Raw genomic sequence first — 23200 nt, forward strand, 5'->3', positions numbered from 1 at the left:
CTGAGATTGTCAATGCACAGGATTTGAAACCCTGTCCTGTGTTGAGTGCCCCTTCTGTGCTCTGCCACCAGACATTTGCTGACCAGACATTTGGCATGTTCAGCTGGACCATCCCTATTGCTGTTGCCCTGTCCTGCTTTGGGGGCCTCAATGCATCTATCTTTGCTTCATCAAGGTATGTATCTCGCTTTACCAATAATACTCTACAACATTTAATTTTCTGGAGCTGTAGGTATAAGAGCTTGTCTTTTTTCTGTCCCTCTTATAGGCAGAAACTCTCTGTGTGGGAGCGTGTGTTTGTTTTTGTGCAAACATTTGTAATACTGGTACCTCATGTTTCTGTCTGACGTTAGGATGCATGGTAAGGGTATAGGGGAGGAAGGAAATAGCTTATAGTAGTGACTGTGGCAGGTACCAAGTTTTAGGCTCCTTGTGGGTTATACTAAAGTCCTAGGATTTATACTTTCAATAAATTAATAACTGAGCATTTGGTATATACCAGGTAATAGTGCTGCGAACAGGATGACTCTGCCCCTCACTTCACAGAGAACACTGAGGCTGTTAAGTAGGCTCCTGCTCTTCTCTCAGTGCACAGAACTGTCTTCCTACTGATGCAGATAAAGAATTATGTCTCCTTCCATTAGCTGGCCTCAGGGGTTAGCACTTCCCCTTTTTTTAAGCATTTGCTTCATCACTTATCCCCTCTCTTTGGTGGATGTTCACTTGGAGCCAGCTCTCCATGACTTTCTCTTATTTCTACTTAGAGAAGTCACAGCTTTTTCCATTTCTCCTTTTCCCCTTACATGAAACACTGTGTGTGGGTGTATGCTTGGGATTGAACTAGATCCCTACATATATTAAATACATACTCCACCCTTATCCCTGGTATGTACTTGAGAACAGTAGTCAACATTTCATTTTCCACTTATAGTTTGGCTTCTGTTACTTGACAGATATTCTTTTTTTTTTTTTTAAAGAATTTCTGTTTTAGGGCTGGGGATGTGGCTCAAGCGGTAGCGCGCTCGCCTGCCATGCGTGCGGCCCGGGTTCGATCCTCAGCACCACATACAAACAAAGATGTTGTGTCCGCCGAAAACTAAAAAATAAATATTAAAAAATTCTCTCTCTCTCTCTCTCTCTCCTCTCTCACTCTCTCTTTAAAAAAAAAAAAGAAAAATAAGGATGTTTAATTTAAAAAAAAAAGAATTTCTGTTTTAGTTGTAGATGAACACAATATCTTTATTTTTGTTTATTTTTTTATGTGGTGCTGAGGATCGAACCCAGTGCCTCACACATGCTAGGTGAGCACTCTACCACTGAGCCACAACCCTAGCCCTTGACAAATATTCTTATTAAGAATTCCTTCCTTTTAGCCTGTCTTCAGTCCTCATTCTACTGGACCTCTGAAGCAAGTGATGCTGACCGCTTTCTCTTTCTGAAACTATTTGCATGGCTTCTGTGACATCTGATAACTGAGAAGAAGACTTCTTTTCTGATTATTCATCCATTTATCCTATAAATGGTTTTGTCCCCAGGGCCAGGAGTGTAGCATGTAATATATATTTGCCACATGAACACACAGAAGGATGAATCAGTAAAAGCTTTGTCCCATTCATTCTTTTTACTAGTTTTTACACACCAATATATGTATTTGTGGCATCTTTGGGGCAACCAGAGTAATAGAGTGTTCAAGGCCTTAGTAAAGAATAGAGTGTATCCAGCATGGTGGTGCACACCAGTAATCCCAGCAGCTCAGAAGGCTGAGGCAGGAGGATTGTGAATTCCAAGCCAGGCTCAGCAACAGTGAGGCGCTAAGCAACTCAGTGAGACCCTGTCTCTAAATAAAATAAAAAATAGGACTGGGGATGTGGTTCATTGGCTGAGTGCCCCAAGTTCAATGCCCCCCCCCCCAAATATAGTGTCATTCTCCCTCAACTTAGCCTGGTGTGGCTCTTCACAGGGTGCCCCACCCATCATGGTACTCCCCGTAGCCTCATGCTTACTGATGCTCCAAGACATCTCACTTGGCTCTGCCAGTTGTCCCAGATAGTGTGTGCTTTCTCACCTCTCTCAGGCATCTTGTGGCATTGGCAGTAAGGGGGTGGAGGACACTTGGAGAGTGATGTCAAAGTTGCTGCCTGTGTTATCTTTTTTTGCTCTGTCTTCTTTGCTTTGTCAGCTATTTGAGGCTTTGTACATCTTTGCCTCCTCTCCTCTTCCAGCATGCCCTTTGTCATATTTCTCCTCTATCTAGTATAACTTATTAGCCTCATGAACAAATTCTAATATCTTGCCCTATAATGTCTTTCTAGGTGATGTCATTGACCCTAGGGCTCTGTGAGATGGCCCCCAAGTATCTCAGGCTTACTGTGAACCCCACATGTGATTTCTCTCCAGTTGTGCCCCATGTTTTTTTCTTACTTGGCTACTTGGTATCTTGATTTTTCCCTTGGTGCCACCCTCTTCCCCCCAGCTCAAACTTGCACATAAACATACACACACATACAGTCACATTACAATGCTTGAGGTTATGCTATCTGTCTTGTTCATTCTTCAACCTGGGTACCCACCTTTAGGGCTCTGATCTTACGGAACAATTGTGATGGATGACCTTGTCTGGCCTTTCTTTCATACCCTAGCATCTTCCTGCTTTAGTGTGGCCACCATGATGCCACCAGGGGTCACCAGAGGGCAGTAAGTCCTAACAGGTCTTTATTTCAAAGTCACAGCTGGCTCCCAGCTGGGCCTTTTATACAGGTAATTCCAGGCACTCCCTCCTTGTATACTTCATCCTGGGTCTTTGAATTGTAGCATCAGCATTCAAAGAAGCAGTGCTCTTTCATGCCTCCAAGTTCTTTTACCTTCGTACATGTTGGTTCCCCACCTACCCACTCCTGGCAAACTCTAGTTCTTCTTCTAGCCCAGATGTGGTCATCTTTACAAAGCTTTTTGCTCCCTCAGCCAACCCTCAAGCCTAGTGAATGAGTGCTATGCACTCTGATGCTGCTGGCTACCCTGGGTACCACTTCATTTTCATGCTGGTCTGTTTTTCAGTTGGTAAAGCTCATTAGGTATAGAGAGGAGGCCTGGGTTCTCTCTTTGATCCCTATACTCACCTTGGCCTATCATATATCAGGTACTTGGGGAAGATATACTCTGAGCACAGATAGAAATCTTGGCAGCTCTTCTTTAAAAGCCATTGGGTTGGCTATGAATTTGTAATATGGCAGAGTGGGGGTACCCCTGGGAAATGGATTGATCTGCTAGGAAGCAATGGCAGGGTGTGGCATCTGTGGGATGTTGGTGAGATATCTGGTTGAGAGAAGCAGTGGGTATCTGTGGGGGATAGCAAATTCCATTGCTGATGGCCTGGGGTGGTCAGTGGATAATGATTGGGGGCTAGTTCCAGGGTATTAGTGAGGGGCTTAGGGCTGAGGGTGGAGGCATCTGTGGGTATTATGACTAATGAGTTGGGCATGCATAGAGCCTGGGAGACTGTCCCCTTTTTCTGGGGCTCTAGGCCTTTTTTTGTCCAAGTGAGGAGTATGGCTCACTAAAAGAAACATGTTTACACATTTCTTATCCCTCCAGGTTGTTCTTCGTGGGCTCACGTGAGGGCCACCTCCCAGATCTTCTGTCTATGATTCACATTGAGCGTTTTACACCCATCCCAGCTTTGTTGTTCAATGTAAGCTTTGTTGGGGGCAGTATGGGCTTGGGCATGTCTGTGCAGGGCTCCTAATTCTAACTAAGGTGTTTTATATGGAAGAGTGTTTTAGTCCCTTGTTTTTTTCCCCCCTTGAAACCAAAATACCCAAAAAGAACAACTTAGAGGAGGAAAATTTTATTTGGGGCTCACAGTTTCCGAGATCTCAGTCCACAGACGGCCAATTTCATTAATTTGGGCCTAAGGTGAGGCAGCACGTCATGGGGGAAGAGTCCAGCAGAAGAGCTTCCTTCATGGCAGCAAGGAAGCTCAGAGAAAGAGAGGGAAGAGACTGCAGGGAAAATGCACCCTTCCAGAACACCTAGCCAAGTGACCACCTCCTCCAGCCACACCCCACCTGCCTATAGTTACCACCCAGCCCATTCATACTACGATGGACGGATTAGGTTACAGCTCTTAGAATTCAATCACTTTACCTCTGAACATTCCTGCATTAACACAGGAGCTTTGCGGGGAGCACCTCATATCCAAACCATAACAAACAGGGACCCAGAGAAAGGCTTACTCTGAGATTTGAAAAGCAGTTCATCATATATTTTGCATTGTGGGGATGAAACCCAAAGCCTTTTGCATGCTAGCACATCGTACTACTGAGTTACATCCTTTAATACAAGGTCCTCCCTTATCTCTTTAGAATGGACTTTTTAAATTTTTAAATCTTTTGTTGATAATTTGGGGTAATTTAGGTAGGGAGAATTCTTCATATTGAATTTAAGCAAATCCAAACTGTCTCAGGACTGTAGTCCCTACTTTTGTCACCCAGGATTCTTTTTTTTTTAAATAAAATTTATTTATTTATTTTAAATAGGTATATATGACAACTGAATGCATTTTGATTCATTGTATACAACTGCAGCACAATTTTTGATTTCTCTGATTATACGTGATGTAGCCTCGCACCATATGTGCAGTCATACATATACCTAGGGTAATAATGCCCATCATATTCCATCATCTTTACTACCCCCATACTCTCTCCTCTTGTCCCTCCCCTTTGCCCAATCAAAGTTCCTCCATTTTTCCCTGTTCCCCCTCATTATGGATCATCATCCACTTATCATCAGAGAGAACATTAGGCCTTTGGTTTTTGGGATTGGTTTGTTTCTCTTAGCATGATATTCTCCAACTCCATCCATTTACCTGCGAATGCCATGATTTTATTCTCTTTTAATGCTGAGTAATATTCCATTGTTTATATATATCAGTTTCTTTTTCCATTCATCTATTGAAGGGCAACTAGGTTGGCTCCACAGTTTAGCTATTGTGAATTGAGCTGCTATAAACATCGATGTGGCTGCCTTATTATAGTGTGCTGATTTTAAGTCCATTGGGTATAGACTGAGGAGTGGGATAGCTGGGTCAAATGGTGGTTCCATTCCAAGTTTTCTAAGGAATCTCCATATTGCTTTCCAGAGTGGCACACCAATTTGCAGTTCCACCAGCAATGTATGAGTGTGCCTTTTCCCCCACATCCTCGCCAACACTTATTGTTGGTATTCTTGATACCATTCTGACTGGCATGAGATGAAATCTTTTTTTTTTTTTTAAGAGAGAGTGAGAGAGGAGAGAGAGAGAGAGAATTTTTAATATTCATTTTTTAGTTCTCGGCGGACACAACATCTTTGTTGGTATGTGGTGCTGAGGATCGAACCCGGGCCGCACGCATGCCAGGCAAGCACGCTACCGCTTGAGCCACATCCCCAGCCCCATGAGATGAAATCTTAGTTTTGATTTGCATTTCTCTAATTACTAGAGACCTAGAACATTTTGTCATATATTTGTTGATTGATTGTATATATCCTTCTGGAAAAGATAGCACAGCTCCTTAGCCCATTTTGTTTTTTTTTTTTTTTTTTTGAGTTATTTATATATCCTGGGGATTAGTGCTCTATTTATAGACATGCATGTGGCAAAAATTAGCTTCCAGAATGTAGGCTCTTTCTTCACCTCATCGATTGTTTCTTTTGCTGAGAAGAAGCTTTTTAGTTTGAATCCATCCCATTTATTGATTCTTGAGATTATTTCTTGTGCTTTAGGAGTCTTGTTAAGGAAGTCAGGACCTAATCTGACATGATGAAGATTTTGGCCTACTTTTTCTTCTATTAGGCACAGGGTCTTTGGTCTAATTCCTAGGTCCTTGATCCACTTTGAGTTGAATTTTGTGCATGGTGAGAGACATGGGTTTAAGTTTCATTTTGCTACATATGGATTTCTAGTTTTCTCAGCACCATCTGTTGAAGAGTCTTTTCTCCAATGTATGTTTTTGGCTCCTTTGTCTAGTATGAGATAACTGTATTTATGCGGGTTTGTCCTCCTCCAGGATTCTTTGTTCTAGAGGGCAAGTTCTGTCATACCCACCCCTCACCCCACCTCTCTTGGAGGTATGGATCCATTTTGCTAATCTGCTTTTTTCATACTGGGGATTGAATCCAGGAGCATTCTATCTCTAAGCCTTTTTCTTTTAAATTTTATTTTTGAGACAGGGTCTTGTTAAATTGCCCAGGTGGAGCTGGGTGTACTGATGCATGCCTGAAATCCCAGCTACTCAGGAGGCTGAGGCAGGAGGATCATAAATTTGAGATCAGCTTCAGCAATTTAGTGAGATCCTGTCTCAAAATACAAATCTTTTTTTTTTTTTTATTTTATAAAGAGAGAGAATTTTTTTTAATATTTATTTTTTTAGTTTTTGGTGGACACAACATCTTTGTTTGTATGTGGTGCTGAGGATCGAACCTGGGCTGCATACATGCCAGGTGAGCGAGCTACCGCTTGAGCCACATCCCCAGCCCTTAAAATACAAATCTTTAAAAGTCCCTGGGTTCAATCCCAGTACCGTAAAAATAGATAGCTAGATAGCACAGACAGGCCTGAAACTTGTGATACTTCTGCCTGTCTCCCTAGTAGCTAGGATTTACAAGCCTGTGCCACCACACCTGGTGCTAATCTGCATTTCTGAAGCCAAACAATCCAAGTTTAAGCATCTTCCTAGGGAAGAGTGTGATTCATGCTGAGGTTGGTGCATTGAGAGTATCCCTTTCTGCCATCAGAAGACGAGAGAACTTGCCTTGCTATTGAAGTGCTTGCAACAAGAAAGGAGGCACTGATTGTAGGAAGGGCCTAACAGAAGAAGGTGAGGCACTGCCTTGAAGATTAATGTGAAGAACAGGTGTATATAATACCAAGAGGTCACTGAAAACCAGAGATAATCTGGTGAAGCTACATCAGATCTGATGATTGCTGGAAGGTGGACTCTCCTGGGGTGGGCTTTTGGTGATAATATTCCCCTCCTCTCCCTTGCTGCTTTCCCCAGTGTACCATGACACTCATCTACCTCACCGTGGAGGATGTTTTCCTGCTCATCAACTACTTCAGCTTCAGCTACTGGTTCTTTGTGGGCCTGTCTGTTGTTGGACAGCTCTACCTTCGCTGGAAGGAGCCCGATCGGCCCCGGCCACTCAAGGTCAGCAGTTCTGTGCAGACAAGGAAGTGGGGGCCCTCTCCCTAGTGTGCCTTCTTACCCATGCCCTATTCCCTTATCTCATCTTATTTAATATCTCACCCCCCTCCATTTCAGCTGAGCCTGTTTTTTCCCATCGTGTTCTGCATATGCTCTTTGTTTCTGGTGATGGTGCCTCTCTTCAGTGACACTGTCAATTCTCTCATTGGCATTGGGATTGCCCTCTCCGGGGTCCCTGTCTACTTCGTGGGTGTTTACCTTCCAGAATCCCGGAGGCCTCTCTTTCTTCGGAATGTTCTGGGTGAGTTTCTTTGTCCCATCACTTATTGGCTATATACACATGTGCACAGGTTCCCACAGGGGCTAACTACTCCCCTTGCCACTCTGGTGATTTTTTGGAGGATGAGACCTGGCTGCTCACAAGACTTTTCTTTTGATCTTGACATGATCTCTTTAGTTCTGATTTTAGAGTCCTATTTGGGGGTTAAAGCATTATCTTTTGACAGTACAAGGAAAACAAGTGGTCATGCCTCAGACTGGCTGGGTATGGAATGAGGACAAGGAGTCTGGACAGTGGGGAGGGGTGAAGCCTGGCCCAGGGTACCCAAGGGACAGGTGGGAAAGGAGCCACAAATGTGCTTTTAGCCTTCAGTTTGTTCAGGTTGGGGCTGCAGCTAAATGTGTTTGCTAAAACCTATGATTCTTTGTTTTCATTTAGCTACCATCACCAGAATCACCCAGCAACTTTGCTTTTGCGTCCTGACTGAGCTAGATATAACTGAAGAGAAAAAGGTTGAGAGGAAAACTGACTAGGGGCCAGAGGTGACATTCCCTGAGGCCTGGAAAGCTGGCCACCTGTGGCCATAACCACCAAAGTCCAGATAACAAGACTATGTGGGCCTAGCCCTCCTGAATTAAAGGAGCCTATTGAGCCACATTCTGTAAGGGGACTCAGGGCCAGTGCTCACTCATTGGTAAGCTATGGGAGGAGACTCAGGGTTGGGGTACCTGAAGGTGGGGACCTCAGGGTAGGGGGGGGGTTGGGGAACAGGGGAATGGTTGTTTAGTTTTCCAGGGTGAGTAGGTGCACCCCTGACATACTGGGTAAGTTGCTGCAGAGGAGAGGAAGTGCTAGATTGATGGCTCTGATTGTGGTTCACAGCATGTGAAGTTTGAACCAAAAGTCTCTAAAGTGAGGATACTTTATGGGAGCTTTCCTCTGACCAGGTACAACCTCTTGATGTTAGAGGCTCAAAATGCTACTATTTCTTCCTCTGGCTCAGAATTCTTCCCTGGGAAGAGGGTTATATTCCTTGTTTGTTTTGGGGGAGGCACAAACAGCAAGCTTTATTTAACTGATGTGGAAACGTGTCTCCCCTTTCCTGAATTCCACAAGAGAAATACCATTCTGTGTAATGGAACTTCACACTCAAACAATAAGCTTAACAGGAGGAAGGCTGTTCATGGTCTCAATGGTGGCCACTGAAGTTCCATATTGTCAAGGTTGACTTCTCATTTGTGTCCATGTGCTTGGGGAGCCACAGGATTTTGCTGTATACAGATTAGTCTTCTTTTGGAGGAGGTCCTGCCTGTCTGACTGAATTTCCCTGGAACACATTTGCACTTATGGTCAAAATCCTTAAGAAAAGAGGCAAGCTTCTGGCTCTGAATTGAGTTGATTTTGGCCACCTGCCTACCTGTACCTTCCTAGCTGGAACCATGATGCTTTGGCAGAGGCTGCAGTCCCAAAACAAGGGCTGGGGAAGACCTCCCTGTTCCAGCTAACGGGGAGCAGCTCTGTGGCTAACTGGACACTGCCACTGCTACCACCAAATTCAAATTCCAGTATTCCTTTACTTATTGATATTTAACCTGGAACACCAATTCTAGCAAAAGAATGTTCATTCATGTATAGGAAATAATAGTCTGTGTTTAAAAATTCAAAATACCCCAAACTGAGTCTCTCTGCCCCGAGAGATGTCTCAATGTGGTGGTAAATCAGATTCTGATAATAGATTTTATGTTCACTTTCACACAATCTTCAGTTGAGTCTTACCTGCAAAAGTGAACTTTAAGGATTTTTAAAATCGTGGACATATACTTTAGTTTATAGATAGGTCTTGTGTTACTAGCAACTGGCTCAGGTCTGACAAGTAGATATGAACAAATTTATGAGTCAGAAATCTGGTAATACTAATATTTTTGAAGGATAATCCTTTATTTTATTGAAACCTTAGGTCATTGTTCTAGTTGATACAGTTAATCTCTGGGTTTCTGGTATGAAGTTTAAGAGGGCTGAAATGTTCTGGAATTCAGGAGGGTCACCTGAATTCTATCCACTATCAGTAATTTGGGGGAACATCTTATGGACCCAAGTCATCAAATAACTTGTTCCTTTCTGAAAGGGCCAGTGTGAGGGACTGCTGTGCAGACCCAAGCAAGCCCACTCTGGTGCTGAAAGTAGTCATTTTCTTTTTCTGAAAACCTCACACCAGGCTGCATCCTGGGTTCTGTTATTGGCACCAGGCTTTGTTTACACTCCAAGCTGCTTCAGGGTGGGTCACAGGGATAGTGCACTCCTTTCCTGTCCACCTTCCCTTGGCCCTGAGGCCTTGCAGGGCTGCAGTCTCAGGAAGCACTTGGTACTTGTGGGACTTCTATTTTTTTTCCTGTGGAGATCAGTGAAGACTCTAGGGGAAAAGCTGCTTCAACCTCAATCTGGCACCTCAGCTAACTTTCAAGAATGGAAAGCAACTAACTTTGGTGCTTAAGCTGGGCCACCAGGTCAGTCCAGAGCAGCAGGTTTGGCCTAATGGGATCTTCCTTCATGGCTGCATTGGATTATACAACTGTTCTGGGATGCCCCCAGATACTGTCATCTTAGACCCAGAAGAACTTGTTGATCTGGCACATCCCATGGACATCTTGTCCTTAGATTTTGGAATTGGTCGACAGTGAAGACAAGAACTGTGGGGCAATCTTTCCTTCTGATCATTCTTCACCAAACTGATCCCAGTTGCAGACAAGGTAATTACCTTGGACATATACTTGCTTAATAAAGTTTTAGGGGAGCATGATCAGTTGCCTTTGGTTCAGGGCATGCATCTGTGAGAATATGGGGGGACATTCCTACTGTCATAGGTTGGGGATTTGTATACCAAATTCCTGTCTGATGACAAGGAGTCTTGTGCAAAGGCTGACTTGCCTAAACTATATAAATATGATTTCTGTCTGAGCTGAGCTGGCACCATCCCAGGGCTCCTCTGGAGCTAATCCTTTAAGCATTGTGCTTATCTGAGGATCCTTGACTCTGGCTTTAGTGTTTTCCACCCAATAACCAGCTTCTCCCAGGAATGTGCCGCCCCCCAGTGGCTTCTCAGAAGAAGGGACACCACACTTCAGGTGCTGAGAGCTTGCTTAGTGAGCCATGTCATCCTCCTCTCATTACTGAAGGATGACAACATTCTTCCTCGGTGTTGGATACAAACTTCTCTTAGAAACCCTTCTGTGGGAGGGTAGCCAGACACCCTACAGACTCAAGTTTCATAGTGGAATTAGTTCCCACCAGGTCTTTTAAATCTTACTAAATCCTTCTCCTGGTGTGCTAATCCCTTTTGCAATGGTACAGTTTGTACCCTTTTCAGTAGGTAGTTTGTGAAGCTGTCAGCCCTTTGATGTTGACGAAACTTAATGAACACATAAACAGCAGTGAGTACATTAAAACGGCAAAGTGGTTTTTAATCCTTCATTTCTATGTCTACAGAAGGAGACTAAGATGACTAGTATTAAGCCTGCTTTTAGGTTTAATTAGCTGCAGTAATAGCCTGAGTACAGAGCCTAATAATTCTAGCAGATTTAACAATTCCATGTAGATAGGAACAAATGTAGGTAAGTGCTTATAAAATGGACATAAAGTAAAAAGAATGGGTAGAAGTAGGAAGGGACAAGTAGAGAAACCTATAAAATCTTGAAAGAGATGAGAAGAAGACTTCTCCCTGTATATTTCACTTTCCTATGTGATAGAGAAACAGGGTAAGATGGCTACCTCAAATGGAAAGTTTTGTGTGTTTCCCTAGACCTGTGCTAATGTAGCTAGTTAAAATAAAGTAAAAAATTCATGGCCAGGTATGGTAATCTCAGCTACTCAGCAAACAGGCAAGAGGAGTCCAAATCTGAGGCCAGCTCTTAGTGAGACCCTTTCTCGAAATTTAAAAAAAATTAAAAAGGGCTGAGATGTAGCTCAGTGGCACAGCACTTGCCTAATGTGTGTAAGGCCCTGGGTTCAGTAGAAAAAAAGAAAGAAAAAAATTCAGTTTCTCAGTTGCACTAATCAGATTGCAAATGCTCAATGGCCACATGTGGCTAGTGGCTACTATTAGAGAGTATAGATATAGAACATTTATCACTGCACAAAATTCTATTTGACCAGAATCAATGCCAAACAGTTAAGGCAGCTGGAATTTTGAAAAGAGTAGGGATAGAGATTGCTTACAAGAGATTTAAAGTTTGGGCACCAAAATTTGTTCTGTTCATATATAGTTATAAATTTTGCATTCATGGATTCAACTAACTATAGCTTAAAAATATTTTTTGGTAGAAAAAAAAAACTACCTATACTAAACATAGTTTTTGTCATTATTCCTCAAATACAGTATATCAGCTATGTATATTGCACTCTTTGTTTTTGGTTGCTTTGGTACTGGGGTTTGAACCCAGGGGCACTCAACCACTGAGCCACTTAGGGCCTTGCTAGGTCACTGAGGCTGGCTTTGAACTTGTGGTCCTCCTGCCTGAGCCTTGTGAGCTGTTGGGATTACAGGGGTGTGCCACAGTGCCTGCCTGCATTAGATTTTATAAATAATCTGGAGATGACAAAGTATTTGAAGGATGTATGTAGGTTATATGCAAATATTATGTCATTTTATACAAGGGACTTGAGCATCTGTGGATTTTGGTATCCACAGGAGGTTTTTGAATCAGTCACCCACAGATACTGAAGGACAATTACTGTTTTGGTAAGAAATACTTTTTTTTTTTTTTTTAAGAGTGAGAGAGAGAGAGAGAGAGAGAGAATTTTAATATTTATTTTTTAGTATTTGGCGGATACAACATCTTAGTTTGTATGTGGTGCTGAGGATCGAACCCAGGCTGCACGCATGCTAGGCGAGCGCGCTACCGCTTGAGCCACATCCCCATCCCCGGTAAGAAATACTTCTCGATAGAAAGCCAAGTTCAGATTATGCTTACTTCATCCTCCCTTGTTGTGAGACCTTTATGTCTAAGGTTAATTCTGTAACTTCTACCTCATTAACCCCCCATTTTTTGTGGGGGAAAGTCAATGGAAAAACACCTAAGATATTCAGATTTAAAAGGTTTTGAAGAGTTGGGTGTGTTAGTGCTTATCTGTAATCCCAGCTACTTATTAGGCTAAAGGAAGGAGGATGATAAGTTTGAGGCTAGTCATTTAGTGAGACCCTGTCTCAAAAAAATAAAAAGGGCTGGAGGTGTTGCTTAGTGGTAGAGTACTCCTGGGTTCAGTTCCCAGAACTGCAAAAAAAGGGGGAAAAGTTTTTGAAAAATTGCTTGCTTCCATATTAAAAGTTAATCTTTATTTAATAGTATCATTCATATGCATTGTGCCTTGGTCCCATTACCAAAGAACAACAGCAATCTTTACAACCATTATTGAAGTCCGAAGCAGGGAGGACAAAGACCTATTGACTAAAACCTCCCAGCTCAGATTCCACGTTCTGCCCCAATAGTTGTTATAACTGGGTTGTGCCCTGCAAGGGACCCACTGTAGCCCTTCTAGATCCCCTCTATCGAAGAGAACAGGCTTTTACTGCAGGTAGGCAGCCTGGGGTGGGGTGGGGAGAAGCAGAATATTACTGCTAATGAAACAGGTGTCTCTCCTTCCCTTCTGGCTTCAGCATGGGAGAACTGGAATATTAGGAAAAATGCCTGGGCCAGGAAGTGAAAGGAACTTCCATCCCCCCCCCCCCCCCCCAGATGGTAGGGTCTCTTTTGATAGAGGTCAAGGAGCCTACTGTGAGTAGAAAAGATGTACTCCCTTAAGTTTTCACTGCTGGGGTGGTACTATTGGGTCTGCTTTTTCCTTCCACATGTTCAGCTAGGAATCCTAAGAGCATGTTGCTAGGCCAGTTGATACCAGTCACAGAGCCCTCAAAGGCCTGTGGTAGAACCTCCTGGATATCATAAGACCATCAATCTGAATCCAGGTCGTGGGGGTTGTCATAGCCAAACTCCTTCTGTACATCCAGAGGGTACTTGCTCCATACCAGTCGCCTGCTGCTGCCTCTTTCCTCCTCACTGAGGCTGTTATATTCATCAGAGTCTAGATGGAGACACCAGGAATAGATTCTTACTCTATGATTTTATAGGGTATGGCAAGAACTCCTTCCCTTCCCCATTATAAAATACATTTTCAGTAAATAAAATCTAGAATGTAGAACATTTTTAAAGTATTCATTCCCAACATCTAACCAAGTCCCTAATAATGGGAGTATTTTGTCACTTACTTTCCCCTTTGGTAAAATTCTTTATTATGAGACATCAAAAAATTATTTTTATTGGCTGTACTCAGAAGAATGTAGTCACCAAAGAAACTGAGTTGCCAGGATATCCTTCCTCCTTCTTCCCCTAAATAGTACGTCTGTGTTATATCATTCTCCATAAAGAATTGGAAATGTAGAAATTTTTTGAAATTATTTGACAGACTTGTGAAAATCCTGGGCCTATCCCTACTGGCAACCCTCTTTCTTCATTATTCCTAGATAGGAGCAGGGAGAGGGGCATTGGGCTAGATGTTTTACTAAATCCCAACCACTGAAGTTGGTACAGTATTGTCTCATTTTTTGAAGGAGAAATGAGGCTCACTGGAGTAACTTGCATAAGAGTCATAAGAAGGCAATGACAGAACTAAGGATCTGAACCCAGGCCTGACTGACATTATGCTCCCAGCAGTCCTCCTGGAAATACAGTTCAATGGCAGAGAAGGAAATCAGTACCTGTCAATTGCCTTCACCTCAGACTTGGATCTTATCAGTCCCTCCCTATCCAATCTTCCACCTACCTCTGGAATCATCACCATCACTGCTCTCCTCCTCTGGGTACTCGTTGCGCCAATTATTCTCACTGTTCTCATCATCTTCGTCTTCATAAATATCATCTGGTTGTTGATCATCATTTACCTGCACATCTCAACACAAACATAAATCTAAGTCAAAACTTCTTTAGGGTATGCTCTTTAGAGGAAGCTATTAGGATACTGGGGAGATTCAGGTGAAAGTACCATGTGAAAAAGGCAGATTAGGAGTTAGTTTAACTGCTATACAAGGGACTATGATAATCTCAGGCTAAGAGGAGATGATTCAGCTCCACCAGAATGGAATGCAGAGGAGCCACAGCTCTGAGCAGGTAATGACAGCAATCTTCAAACTCCTGGAGGGCCACCAGATGGGAGAGGAATTTTATGGATTGTGGGTGATGCCAAAGGTCAGAACTAAAACACAATATGAGGAGGTGCACAAAGGCAGGAGTAGGAACTATGTAGTGGTCCATGGTGGAGGCCTGACAGCAAAACTATGGGTACAGTGCAGGTGCAAGAGAAGGTACTTAACTTTTACAATTTGAGTATATCAGGTGCCAACGACATCTTTCTCATTAATCATATTAAAATTTAAGAATATGGTGTTAGGATGTTAGCTTTCATCATCCAAAGTTTTCTCCTCTTTTAATACAATTAAAATAAAAACTTTTGTGCACACCGGTAATCCCAGCTACTCATGAGGCTGAGGCAAGAGGATCACAAGTTGAAGCCAGTCTCAGCAACTTAGAGAGACCCTGTCTCAAAATAAAAAAATTAAAAAAGGGTGTGGCTCAGCGGTAGAGTCCTTGCCCAGCATGCATGAGGACCTGGGTTCAATCCTCAGTGCCTAAATAAATTAATAAAAATTTAAAAAGGGCTGGAATGTGGCTTAGTGGTTAAGTGCCCCTGGGTTAATTCCTCAGCACCCAAAATAAATAAATAAATAAAAGCTTTTGCTCTCATTCATGTTAAGAATGTCTGATTTTGCCAGATGTAGTGGTGCACACCAATCCTGGTAACTTGGGAGGTAGAGGCAAGAGGATTACAAGTTCAAGGCCATCCTGGGTAACTTAGTGAGATCCTGTCTCAAAAGAAAAAGAAAAGGGACTGGGGATGTTGCTCAGTAGTGAAGTCTCCTTGGGTTCAATTCCCACTACCAAAAAAGAAAAAAAATCTGTTTTTACTTTGATTTTATTTAAGCCCTTATACATATTTACCCTCTAAAGTGGATAGCTATAAACAGGTAGCCATAAACAATAAAGATAATTTTGTAAACCTTGTAAAAGATTATGAGCAAAAATTATCACTGCTTCTAAAAAATATCAACCCCCAGCAGTCCCCTTGGAAATACTGTTCAATGGTAGAGAAAGAAAATTTGGGGGTATTTCCTAAAATTTCCTACACTAAGCTCAGGTTTATAAAAGACATTTAGAGTAAATTTTTACTGCCATGTGAAAAATTTATTTCCTGCTGGACACAGGGGCATATGCCTGTAATCCAAGCTACTCTGGAGGCTGATGCAAGTGTATCCCAGTTCAAGGCCAGCATAATCAACTTAAATAGACCCTGTCCCAAATTAAAATTAAAAAGTTGGGGATGTACCACAGTGGTTGAGAGCTTGCTTAGTGTGTGCCAGGCCCTGGGTTCAATCCCCAGTATTACCAAAACAAAACAACAATAACAAAACCAATCTAGAATAAGTTTTTCCTTTTAAGTAAGAACAAGAAAAATGATGAGAAGTAAAGCCCGGAGAGGCAAAGCACCCTAACCAAAGAAAAAGTTTAGGTAGCCACATGCCCTCCTCCCTTCATCGACCTCCTTACCAGGTCCCATTCCTGGCTGTAGGGCTGCACAGAGAGGATATTCTCAATCCACCCTGGAGTGGCCATCTCCAAGTAGTAAATGTCATACACATAGTCATCGTGCTTTTGTTCCTCTTGGTGCCCGACTCCTGGTCCATCCTCAGATACAGTCAACCGCTCGCGGATCATCTCTACAGAATTGCAGAGGATCACATCTGGGTCAGATGTCTGTGAAAACATAATACAGGCATGACTCAAAACGTTTTCCATGAGGAACCAAAGAGTTGTGTGAAAGAAGGCCTGTTACAGTTCTGTTAATATTTAAGATTCTTATTCTAGGGCTGGGGCTATAGCTCAGTGGTAAAGTGCCTGCCTTGCACGTGTGAGGTCCTGTGTTTGATCATCAGCACCACATGAAAACAAATAAATCAAGATACTGTGTCCATCTACAACTAAACAGTATTAAAAAAAAAAAAAAAGATTCTCATAGACCACTAATCTCTTCTTAATTAGCTACAAAATTAAAGAAATCCAGAATGTCTGTAAAACTAACGGGTAGTCCTTCTTTTTGAATAAAAACCTATTAAGAATTCCTCCTGCTCTTTTGATCTTGGCTGACACAAAAAGACATGGGGGCTGGGGTTGTAGCTCAGTGGCAGAGCACTTGCCTCACACATGTGAGGAAGCTGCATAGCTCAAACCAGATACTACATGAGAAAGTGGAGAGTGTCCCATGGTCAAGGCACACATGGGTTCAATCCTCAGCACCACATAAAAATAAATGAATATTTAAATAAAGATTTGTGTCCATTTACAACTTAAAAAAAACAACAAGAAAACAAAACAAAAACACACGAGAACACTGGCCTAAAAAGAGGCAAAGGGAGTTAGATAAATTGGCCAGCTTGTTCCCAAGCTCTGAGTCAAACCTGTATCTACAGATCTAGATCTTCTCTGAGTTCCTTTGGCATGATATTTTCCCATTAGGGATCCACAGATCCAAACAGCACCTCTATTGCTGACCATAAAATGGGCTGGCATTTTGTGAGGCCACCTTTAGAGGACTACAGGCAACCTCTGGGGACCATTACCATTGCTCATTCTTTGGCTTGCCCCATTGACATCTTTTTTTTTTTTTTTTTTTTTTTAATGGTATTAGGGATTGAACCCAGGGGCACTTTACCACTGAGCTACATTCCAGCCCTTATTTTTATTTTGAGATGGGATTTTGCTAAATTGGTGAGGCTGGCCTGTCCCTTGCAATCCTCTCATCTCTGCCTCCTCTCCTGAGTCACTGGGATTATAGATGTGCACTACCATGGCAGGCACTGACCTCTTTTTAAATCACAAATTGATTCACCTATCTTTTCTGCTCAAAAGAATAGCTTGAATGAAATGTCCCAGAATAGGTCTAGTCCAGGTAAGATGTGGTCCAGTGCCTATAAGATGTCTTATCCAGGGTCCTGTAGCACAAGTAGATATGGAAACTAGGGGGATGTGCTGTGGAATGCCCCTCAACAGATTCATCACAGGAAGCTGCATAGCTCAAACCAGATACCACATGAGAAAGTGGAGAGTGTCCCATGGTCAAAGCACACAGGGAGACTGAGGTTGTCATTTACAGGTTCCGAGGATTCTCCCATCAAAGTCAATGAAACTACAGATACAAGTTTTTGTGCAGGCTCTTGAGCAAAACTCTTTATGGGAAAAGATTTGGCTCTGACACACAGGTCCTGACCTGTCGGTCCACTGAACACCACACAAATTCAGCTTTAGGGCCTTTGCCCTTGCAGGTCCTCTGCCTTGAAAGCCCTCGCCCCCCAACCAATGCCCATCATCATTCCTTCCCTTCCTTCCTTCCTTTTTTTTTTTTTTTTTTAATTTTTAGTATTATGGATTGAACCTAGGGGCTCTTAACTACTGATCCACGTCCTCAGCCCTTTTTAAATATTATATTTAGAGACAGGATCTTCCTAAGATCGGCCTCTGCCTCCTGAGCTGCCGGGATTATAGGGGTGTGCCACCGCGCCCAGCCTTGCCATTCACTTTCAAGTCTTTACTTGAAAGGCTTTTTTCACAAAATTGGCACCACGCTTTCTCGCCTTTGTCCCCTTCTGACAATTTACTCGCTATCGTTTTTCTCCTCTGCTTGAATGTTTTCTTCTCTGTCCTCACTGTTGTATGCATACAATTTAAGAACAATACCTGGCACATAGGCACTCACTGAGTAAATACGTGTAGAGTAAAAAATCAAAGCGGTAAAATCTATTCCTAAGGTTAAGCTATGTGCGGCCACTTAACTAAGTGCTGCCCTCGGCGCAGACTCTTTCTGGTATTACCACCAAAGACGTCCAGCACCCACTTCCCGATGCATACTCACTTTGAAGGAGGCCGTGGTGTCAGCCTCTGGGTCTTCCTCATGTACCAGGTCCAATAGCTGAAAGTCTGCGTCCCCAGCAGCTTTTGGGGTTCCTGGCGCGTACTCGGACTCCAGGCTGCCGGAGGTCCCTGAGGATCGGCGGCTGGAGACCACCCGGTAGCGGCCTTCTTTCCGCACATCGCGAGCTGAGGCGCGGAGATCGCGGCGGATACGCTGCTGGCTGCCCTGTGAAGGGCGCAAGGCAGCCCGCAGGAGCTGCTGGACTGGCTCCTCCTGGAGAGCAGCAGGGGAAGATAGGGTAGCGTCAGCAAGGGGGTTGGAGATCCGGTTCCATCCTGGCCGCGACCCAAGATCCCCTCCACACAAATTCCATCACCGCCCAATACCTGAGAGTGCACGGTGGCCACCAACTGGAAGACATTATTCTCCGCCGCTCTCTCCAGACCCTCCGGTGTCTTCTGAGCAGACGACTCGACTTCGACATCGCCGCTCCGAAGGCGCTTACAAGCAAGCACAAGAGCCTCGGCTGGCTCCGCGGTGCGCTTCCGCTTCACCCGCAGCACTGCGGTCCTGCCGGCCTCCATAGCGACTGTCGCGAAGCACTGTGGGCAGGCGAGGGATGCGTCAGGAGAACCCTCCAGTTGTGCTCCAGATCCCGCCCCGTGGACGCCCGAAGGTCCCGCCCCGCACGCTGACCACGGCAAGATGGCGGGAGCGGCGGCGGCGGTAGTAAACCGAGCGATTCCTGCGCCTGGTGAGAAGCTGGGCGTGCTGGGAAGGTGGGGTCGTAGTTGGAGTCCCGGCGACAACTAGTGTAGTGTCCTCTGCCTCAGGCTTGGGTGGAGGTGTCTGGCGTGGGCGTACTCGGATGCCGCGGTGTGCCCCTGTTCCGGACCTTTCCTGAGTACGCATGTGGCTGCTCGGAGCGCCCTGGCCGGCCGGAGAGTGTGTTTCCAGGCCAACCTTGGCTTTTCAGTCCGGTTAGCAATGCCTTCGGTGGGCCAGTGGCTGAGCACAGGACGAGGCCTGTGTTACAGACAGCACTCTTGCTTGGTGCCTCGCACCACGAACTGGGCCACTGTTTCTTGATTCAAAAGCTCTGATGACTCGCCTTTTCTAGTCAGTGTCGTTGAACACCATTTCATATACCCAACGCCGTAACCAGGAGCGGCCCTGCAAAAGTGGGCACCTGATGTAGACATGCATCTGCTTAAAACCCTTGGGTGACTCCTGTTGCACTTAGAATACAATCCTTTCGGAAACCGAAAGGCCACGTGAATTTTGTAGAAGCTCACTTTTAATCTCCTATTATTTCTTGTGCGTAAGCGCTTCATTCATTCAGGCTTTTATCACGTTTTCTTTATGCATCTTGTTCTTTCTACTTTAGTTTATGGCCCTTGGAAAAGTTGGTAAGCATTCCTGGCATATATGTCCCTAACTTTTAGCCTGGCTTGCGATGCAGGCTCCCAACTTGAATGTTGTCTTCTTCAGAGTCCTTCTGTAACTATTCTTTTTTAATGTGCCCTGTACACTTCCTTTCTTGCACTCACATAGAGTCTATTCTCTAAGGGGTCAAGGACCTCCTCTGTCTTATTATGGTGGTCCTATTTATCCCAGTCCCTAATACAGTTCCTGCTATAGAGAAGTTTTGAATGAGTAACTGAAATCTGACTAGTAATACAATTAGGGTTTGGCTTGATGATTTCCATTCATTCCCTCTAAATGTGAGTTCATAACTTCTGGAGGATGTGGAAAGGGTCAGAGAATGTCTCCTGAATCTGAAGTGAGTGCTTCTTCTGAAAGAGGACAAGTCATACTAATATATGAGGGATTTATCCATGGAAGTGTTTACCCAGAAGTTCAGTCATTCATAAAATTGTTAACACAGGGCATGGTTCCCATCTAACAACATTTATTTGAGACTAGGGGTGTAGCTCAGTGGTGGAGCACTTGCCTACCATGTGATGTTCTCGGTTCAATCCCCAACACTGCAAGGAATTAATTATACAGAATTATAAAGCCAGTGACTACAGTTCTGAAAGGATATTGTACTCCTGGTTTTATCCACAGCAATATCACAGGCAGAAAAGGAATTCCATTGAACAAAGTTCTATACTACAATCTTGAATTTTAAATGACTTCAGAAGTGGTTGTACATGGACCACAGGATAAGGGTTTTGTGGTTATTTCCCACATGAACCCCTGCAAATGTTTTCTAATTCCCAATCCTTTTTTTTTTTTTAAATAAAACAGGGTTTTGCTGAGTTGCTTGGGGCCTTGTTGAATTGCTGAGCTGTCTTTGAACTTGCAATCTTCCTGCTTTAGTCTCCCCAGTTGATGGAATTACAGGTGTGCACCTTCCTGCTTGGCAAGATCAGTTAAATCTTGATGGAAAGATGAAAATAGCGATTAACAAATACTTCAGTGACTTTGATATTTTTGTCAATTTCTGAATTCTTTTTTCTCACCTTTTGTTTTATTGTCCTCTCCTCATTTTTGGGTACCATGATTGAATAGATTTCTGACCATCAGATCTGTTCTTAAGAAGCAAACTGGCAAGGCTGCTTTTCTATCCAGACACTGGGGAGCTTGTGGCACCATGAAGGTCTTCTGTGGGCGAGCCAATCCCACTACAGGATCTGTTGAGTGGCTGGAAGAGGATGAACACTATGACTACTACCAGGAAATTGCCAGGTAACAAGGGCAGGTTCATAGTTGGGACTACAGCTGGATTGTGTACTCATCTCAAAGCAGATGCTTGTAATCCATGCTGGGATGGCTCCAGTAGACTGTCACTCAGTGCTTAATGATCATAGCTGGTATTATTCATGAGCAGGTCTGTTTAACCAGGAAGGTATCTGTAGAGTTAGGTACAGTCATGCCCATTTGCCGCAGTCCGGCTGCAGCAAAATAACCGGTGGGTGATGAACAACTTGTGTAGATTGATACAGCAAGAGTGGGAGCCGTTTATTGTAGGACAGGAGGGGTATATATACATTACTGAATACACAGCTTATCTTAATTAACATAAACTAGATACAGCAGTCAACCAATAAGGAATCTCCACACTTAATGGCTCGCTGACGTTACTTCTTAAACCACTCCCTCTGGCAAAATGCCAGGCGCCATCTTGACTTGTTTACAGACTCTAACACCCATTGGAGTGCCAGACATTTGTAGCTGCCTTACCAGTCTCAGAAGATCTATCTACTATTGTAAAGAAGACCCAAGATTCAGTACTAGTGGAGTTGATGAAATTTTTGTATCACTGAAATGGTGACCCACTTATATAGGCAGATTCTCTTGAGTAAAAAAGAAAAAGAAAAATGCTTTTTTTTCCCCCTTAGAAGGAATGCTTGAAAGTATGTGGTTGTAGTTACTGAGCAATCATTAAGCGATTTCAACTTGCCAACACTGTGCTAGGACTATGGAAACCAAGATAGAGAAAATTGGTTTTCCATCCTTAAGGAATGCAGTTTTATGGAAGAGACAGGTATAAAAGATTATAGCATAGCCAGGCATGGTGGTACATATCTGAAATCCCAGCTACTCAGGAGTCTAACCCAGAAAGATAGCAAGTTCAAGACTATACTGGGCAACTTGGCAAGACCATGTCTTGAAAAAAATAAAAAGCTTGGGTTGTAGTTCACTGGTAGAGTATCTCTGAATTTAATTCCCAGTATCATCAAAGTAGGTGGTGAGAGAAGGTGCTGAAAGGTCAGTGGAAATCACATTGTAAAGAGTTGGAATAAAACACAGGGAGAGGAACATGGGCTTAAGTATGGGCTTCACCACTTCTTAACTTGGCCATGCTATTTTATTCACCAACCTGTAGTATAATACCACATGCCTTGTTAAATAATATTCATGTCACCATATAATACCTTTATCTTAGGGCTGCTTGAGATTGCATGAAATATGTGTCTGCTACAGAATAAGAGCTCAACACTGTTACCTTACTTCTAAAACTTTGGACATTATTTTCTGAGTAATTAAAATGTTAAGTGGGAGAAAGAAGATCAGGTTGTATTTTGGAACACTTGCTGAGAGCAGTATGGGGAATGGGATGGAAAGAGGAATTCATTTGAGTGAATATTGCAGTCCCAAAGCTTAGGCAGTAGAGATGGAGAGAGGAAGAGACACCTTTGAGGGAGCTTGAGTTTGGTAACTCAGAGTTTTGAGTTAGGAAGCAGTGATGGAAGGAGAGAGAAAGTTGAAGAAGCACCAAGATTTCTGATAGGGGTGACTAGGGGATGGAGCTACTTTAGCTATCCCCTAAGGTAGAGGGGATACAGGAGGAATGGGCAGTGTTGAGGAAGGGAAGGTGATGGAGATGATGTGTTTGGGTTTGGACATACAGATGGATATGCCAGTGGGTAGATAGACATGTGGGTCTGGAGACAGAGGATCTTCTGAAATTAGTGGAGTTAAAACAGGGAGAGGTTATAGTCTCTGAGAGGATATGGAACATGAAAGGCTGAAGAAGAAATCCTGCAGTAGCTCAAGAGGCAGAAGCAGAAGCAGGAGGGATTGGCCAGAGTGTAAAGGGGGAGAGAGTTTTAGGAAAGATGACATGCCCAACAAGGATGCTGAGAAGTCTTTGATGATTGATATTTAATGTTAGTGACAGCAGTGAGCTGGTGGTGGTGAGGGGAAGTGATGTCAGTGGAGTGGTGGGGAAGTGAGTAGCTGATGAGGCAAGAAAGATGATGAGTGAATATGCCTT

The 23200-nt window shown here is 43.5% G+C and overlaps 3 protein-coding genes across 21 annotated transcripts in view; 2 read left to right on the top strand and 1 right to left on the bottom strand.

Moving 5' to 3' along the window:
• Nucleotides 1-12555, top strand: part of SLC7A6 (solute carrier family 7 member 6) — a 39429-nt gene extending 26874 nt beyond the window's left edge. For all 14 annotated transcript variants that reach the window (XM_081273548.1, XM_081273550.1, XM_081273554.1 and 11 more), the window contains 5 exons: nucleotides 72-175; nucleotides 3592-3688; nucleotides 7038-7187; nucleotides 7302-7485; nucleotides 7903-12555. In XM_081273548.1, coding sequence (XP_081129674.1) covers nucleotides 72-175; nucleotides 3592-3688; nucleotides 7038-7187; nucleotides 7302-7485; nucleotides 7903-7997 — 630 coding nt within the window. In that variant the 3' untranslated portion in view covers nucleotides 7998-12555. The remainder of the gene's footprint in view (nucleotides 1-71; nucleotides 176-3591; nucleotides 3689-7037; nucleotides 7188-7301; nucleotides 7486-7902) is intronic.
• SLC7A6OS (solute carrier family 7 member 6 opposite strand) lies at nucleotides 12234-19160 on the bottom strand. Its single transcript, XM_081273562.1, has 5 exons — nucleotides 18861-19160; nucleotides 18475-18747; nucleotides 16116-16322; nucleotides 14278-14395; nucleotides 12234-13539 (listed from the first exon to the last, which is right to left on the bottom strand). The coding sequence occupies exons 1-5, from the start codon at nucleotides 19056-19058 to the stop codon at nucleotides 13409-13411; spliced, it is 927 nt and encodes a 308-aa protein (XP_081129688.1). The 5' UTR covers nucleotides 19059-19160; the 3' UTR covers nucleotides 12234-13408.
• The window catches only part of PRMT7 (protein arginine methyltransferase 7), a 35025-nt gene continuing 30921 nt past the window's right edge, over nucleotides 19097-23200 (top strand). For 2 of the 6 annotated variants that reach the window (XM_081273540.1, XM_081273541.1), the window contains exons 1-2: nucleotides 19155-19253; nucleotides 20992-21168. In XM_081273540.1, the coding sequence (XP_081129666.1) occupies nucleotides 19180-19253; nucleotides 20992-21168 (251 nt within the window). In that variant the 5' untranslated portion in view covers nucleotides 19155-19179. Of the gene's footprint in view, nucleotides 19254-20727; nucleotides 20824-20991; nucleotides 21169-23200 lie in introns of all 6 variants that reach the window. The other 4 variants (XM_081273539.1, XM_081273538.1, XM_081273537.1 and 1 more) reach the window with 4 other exon arrangements.

The sequence above is a fragment of the Spermophilus citellus genome, assembly GCF_964194105.1.
Source record: "Spermophilus citellus genome assembly, chromosome: 18".
In the NCBI taxonomy this organism is placed as follows: domain Eukaryota; kingdom Metazoa; phylum Chordata; class Mammalia; order Rodentia; family Sciuridae; genus Spermophilus; species Spermophilus citellus.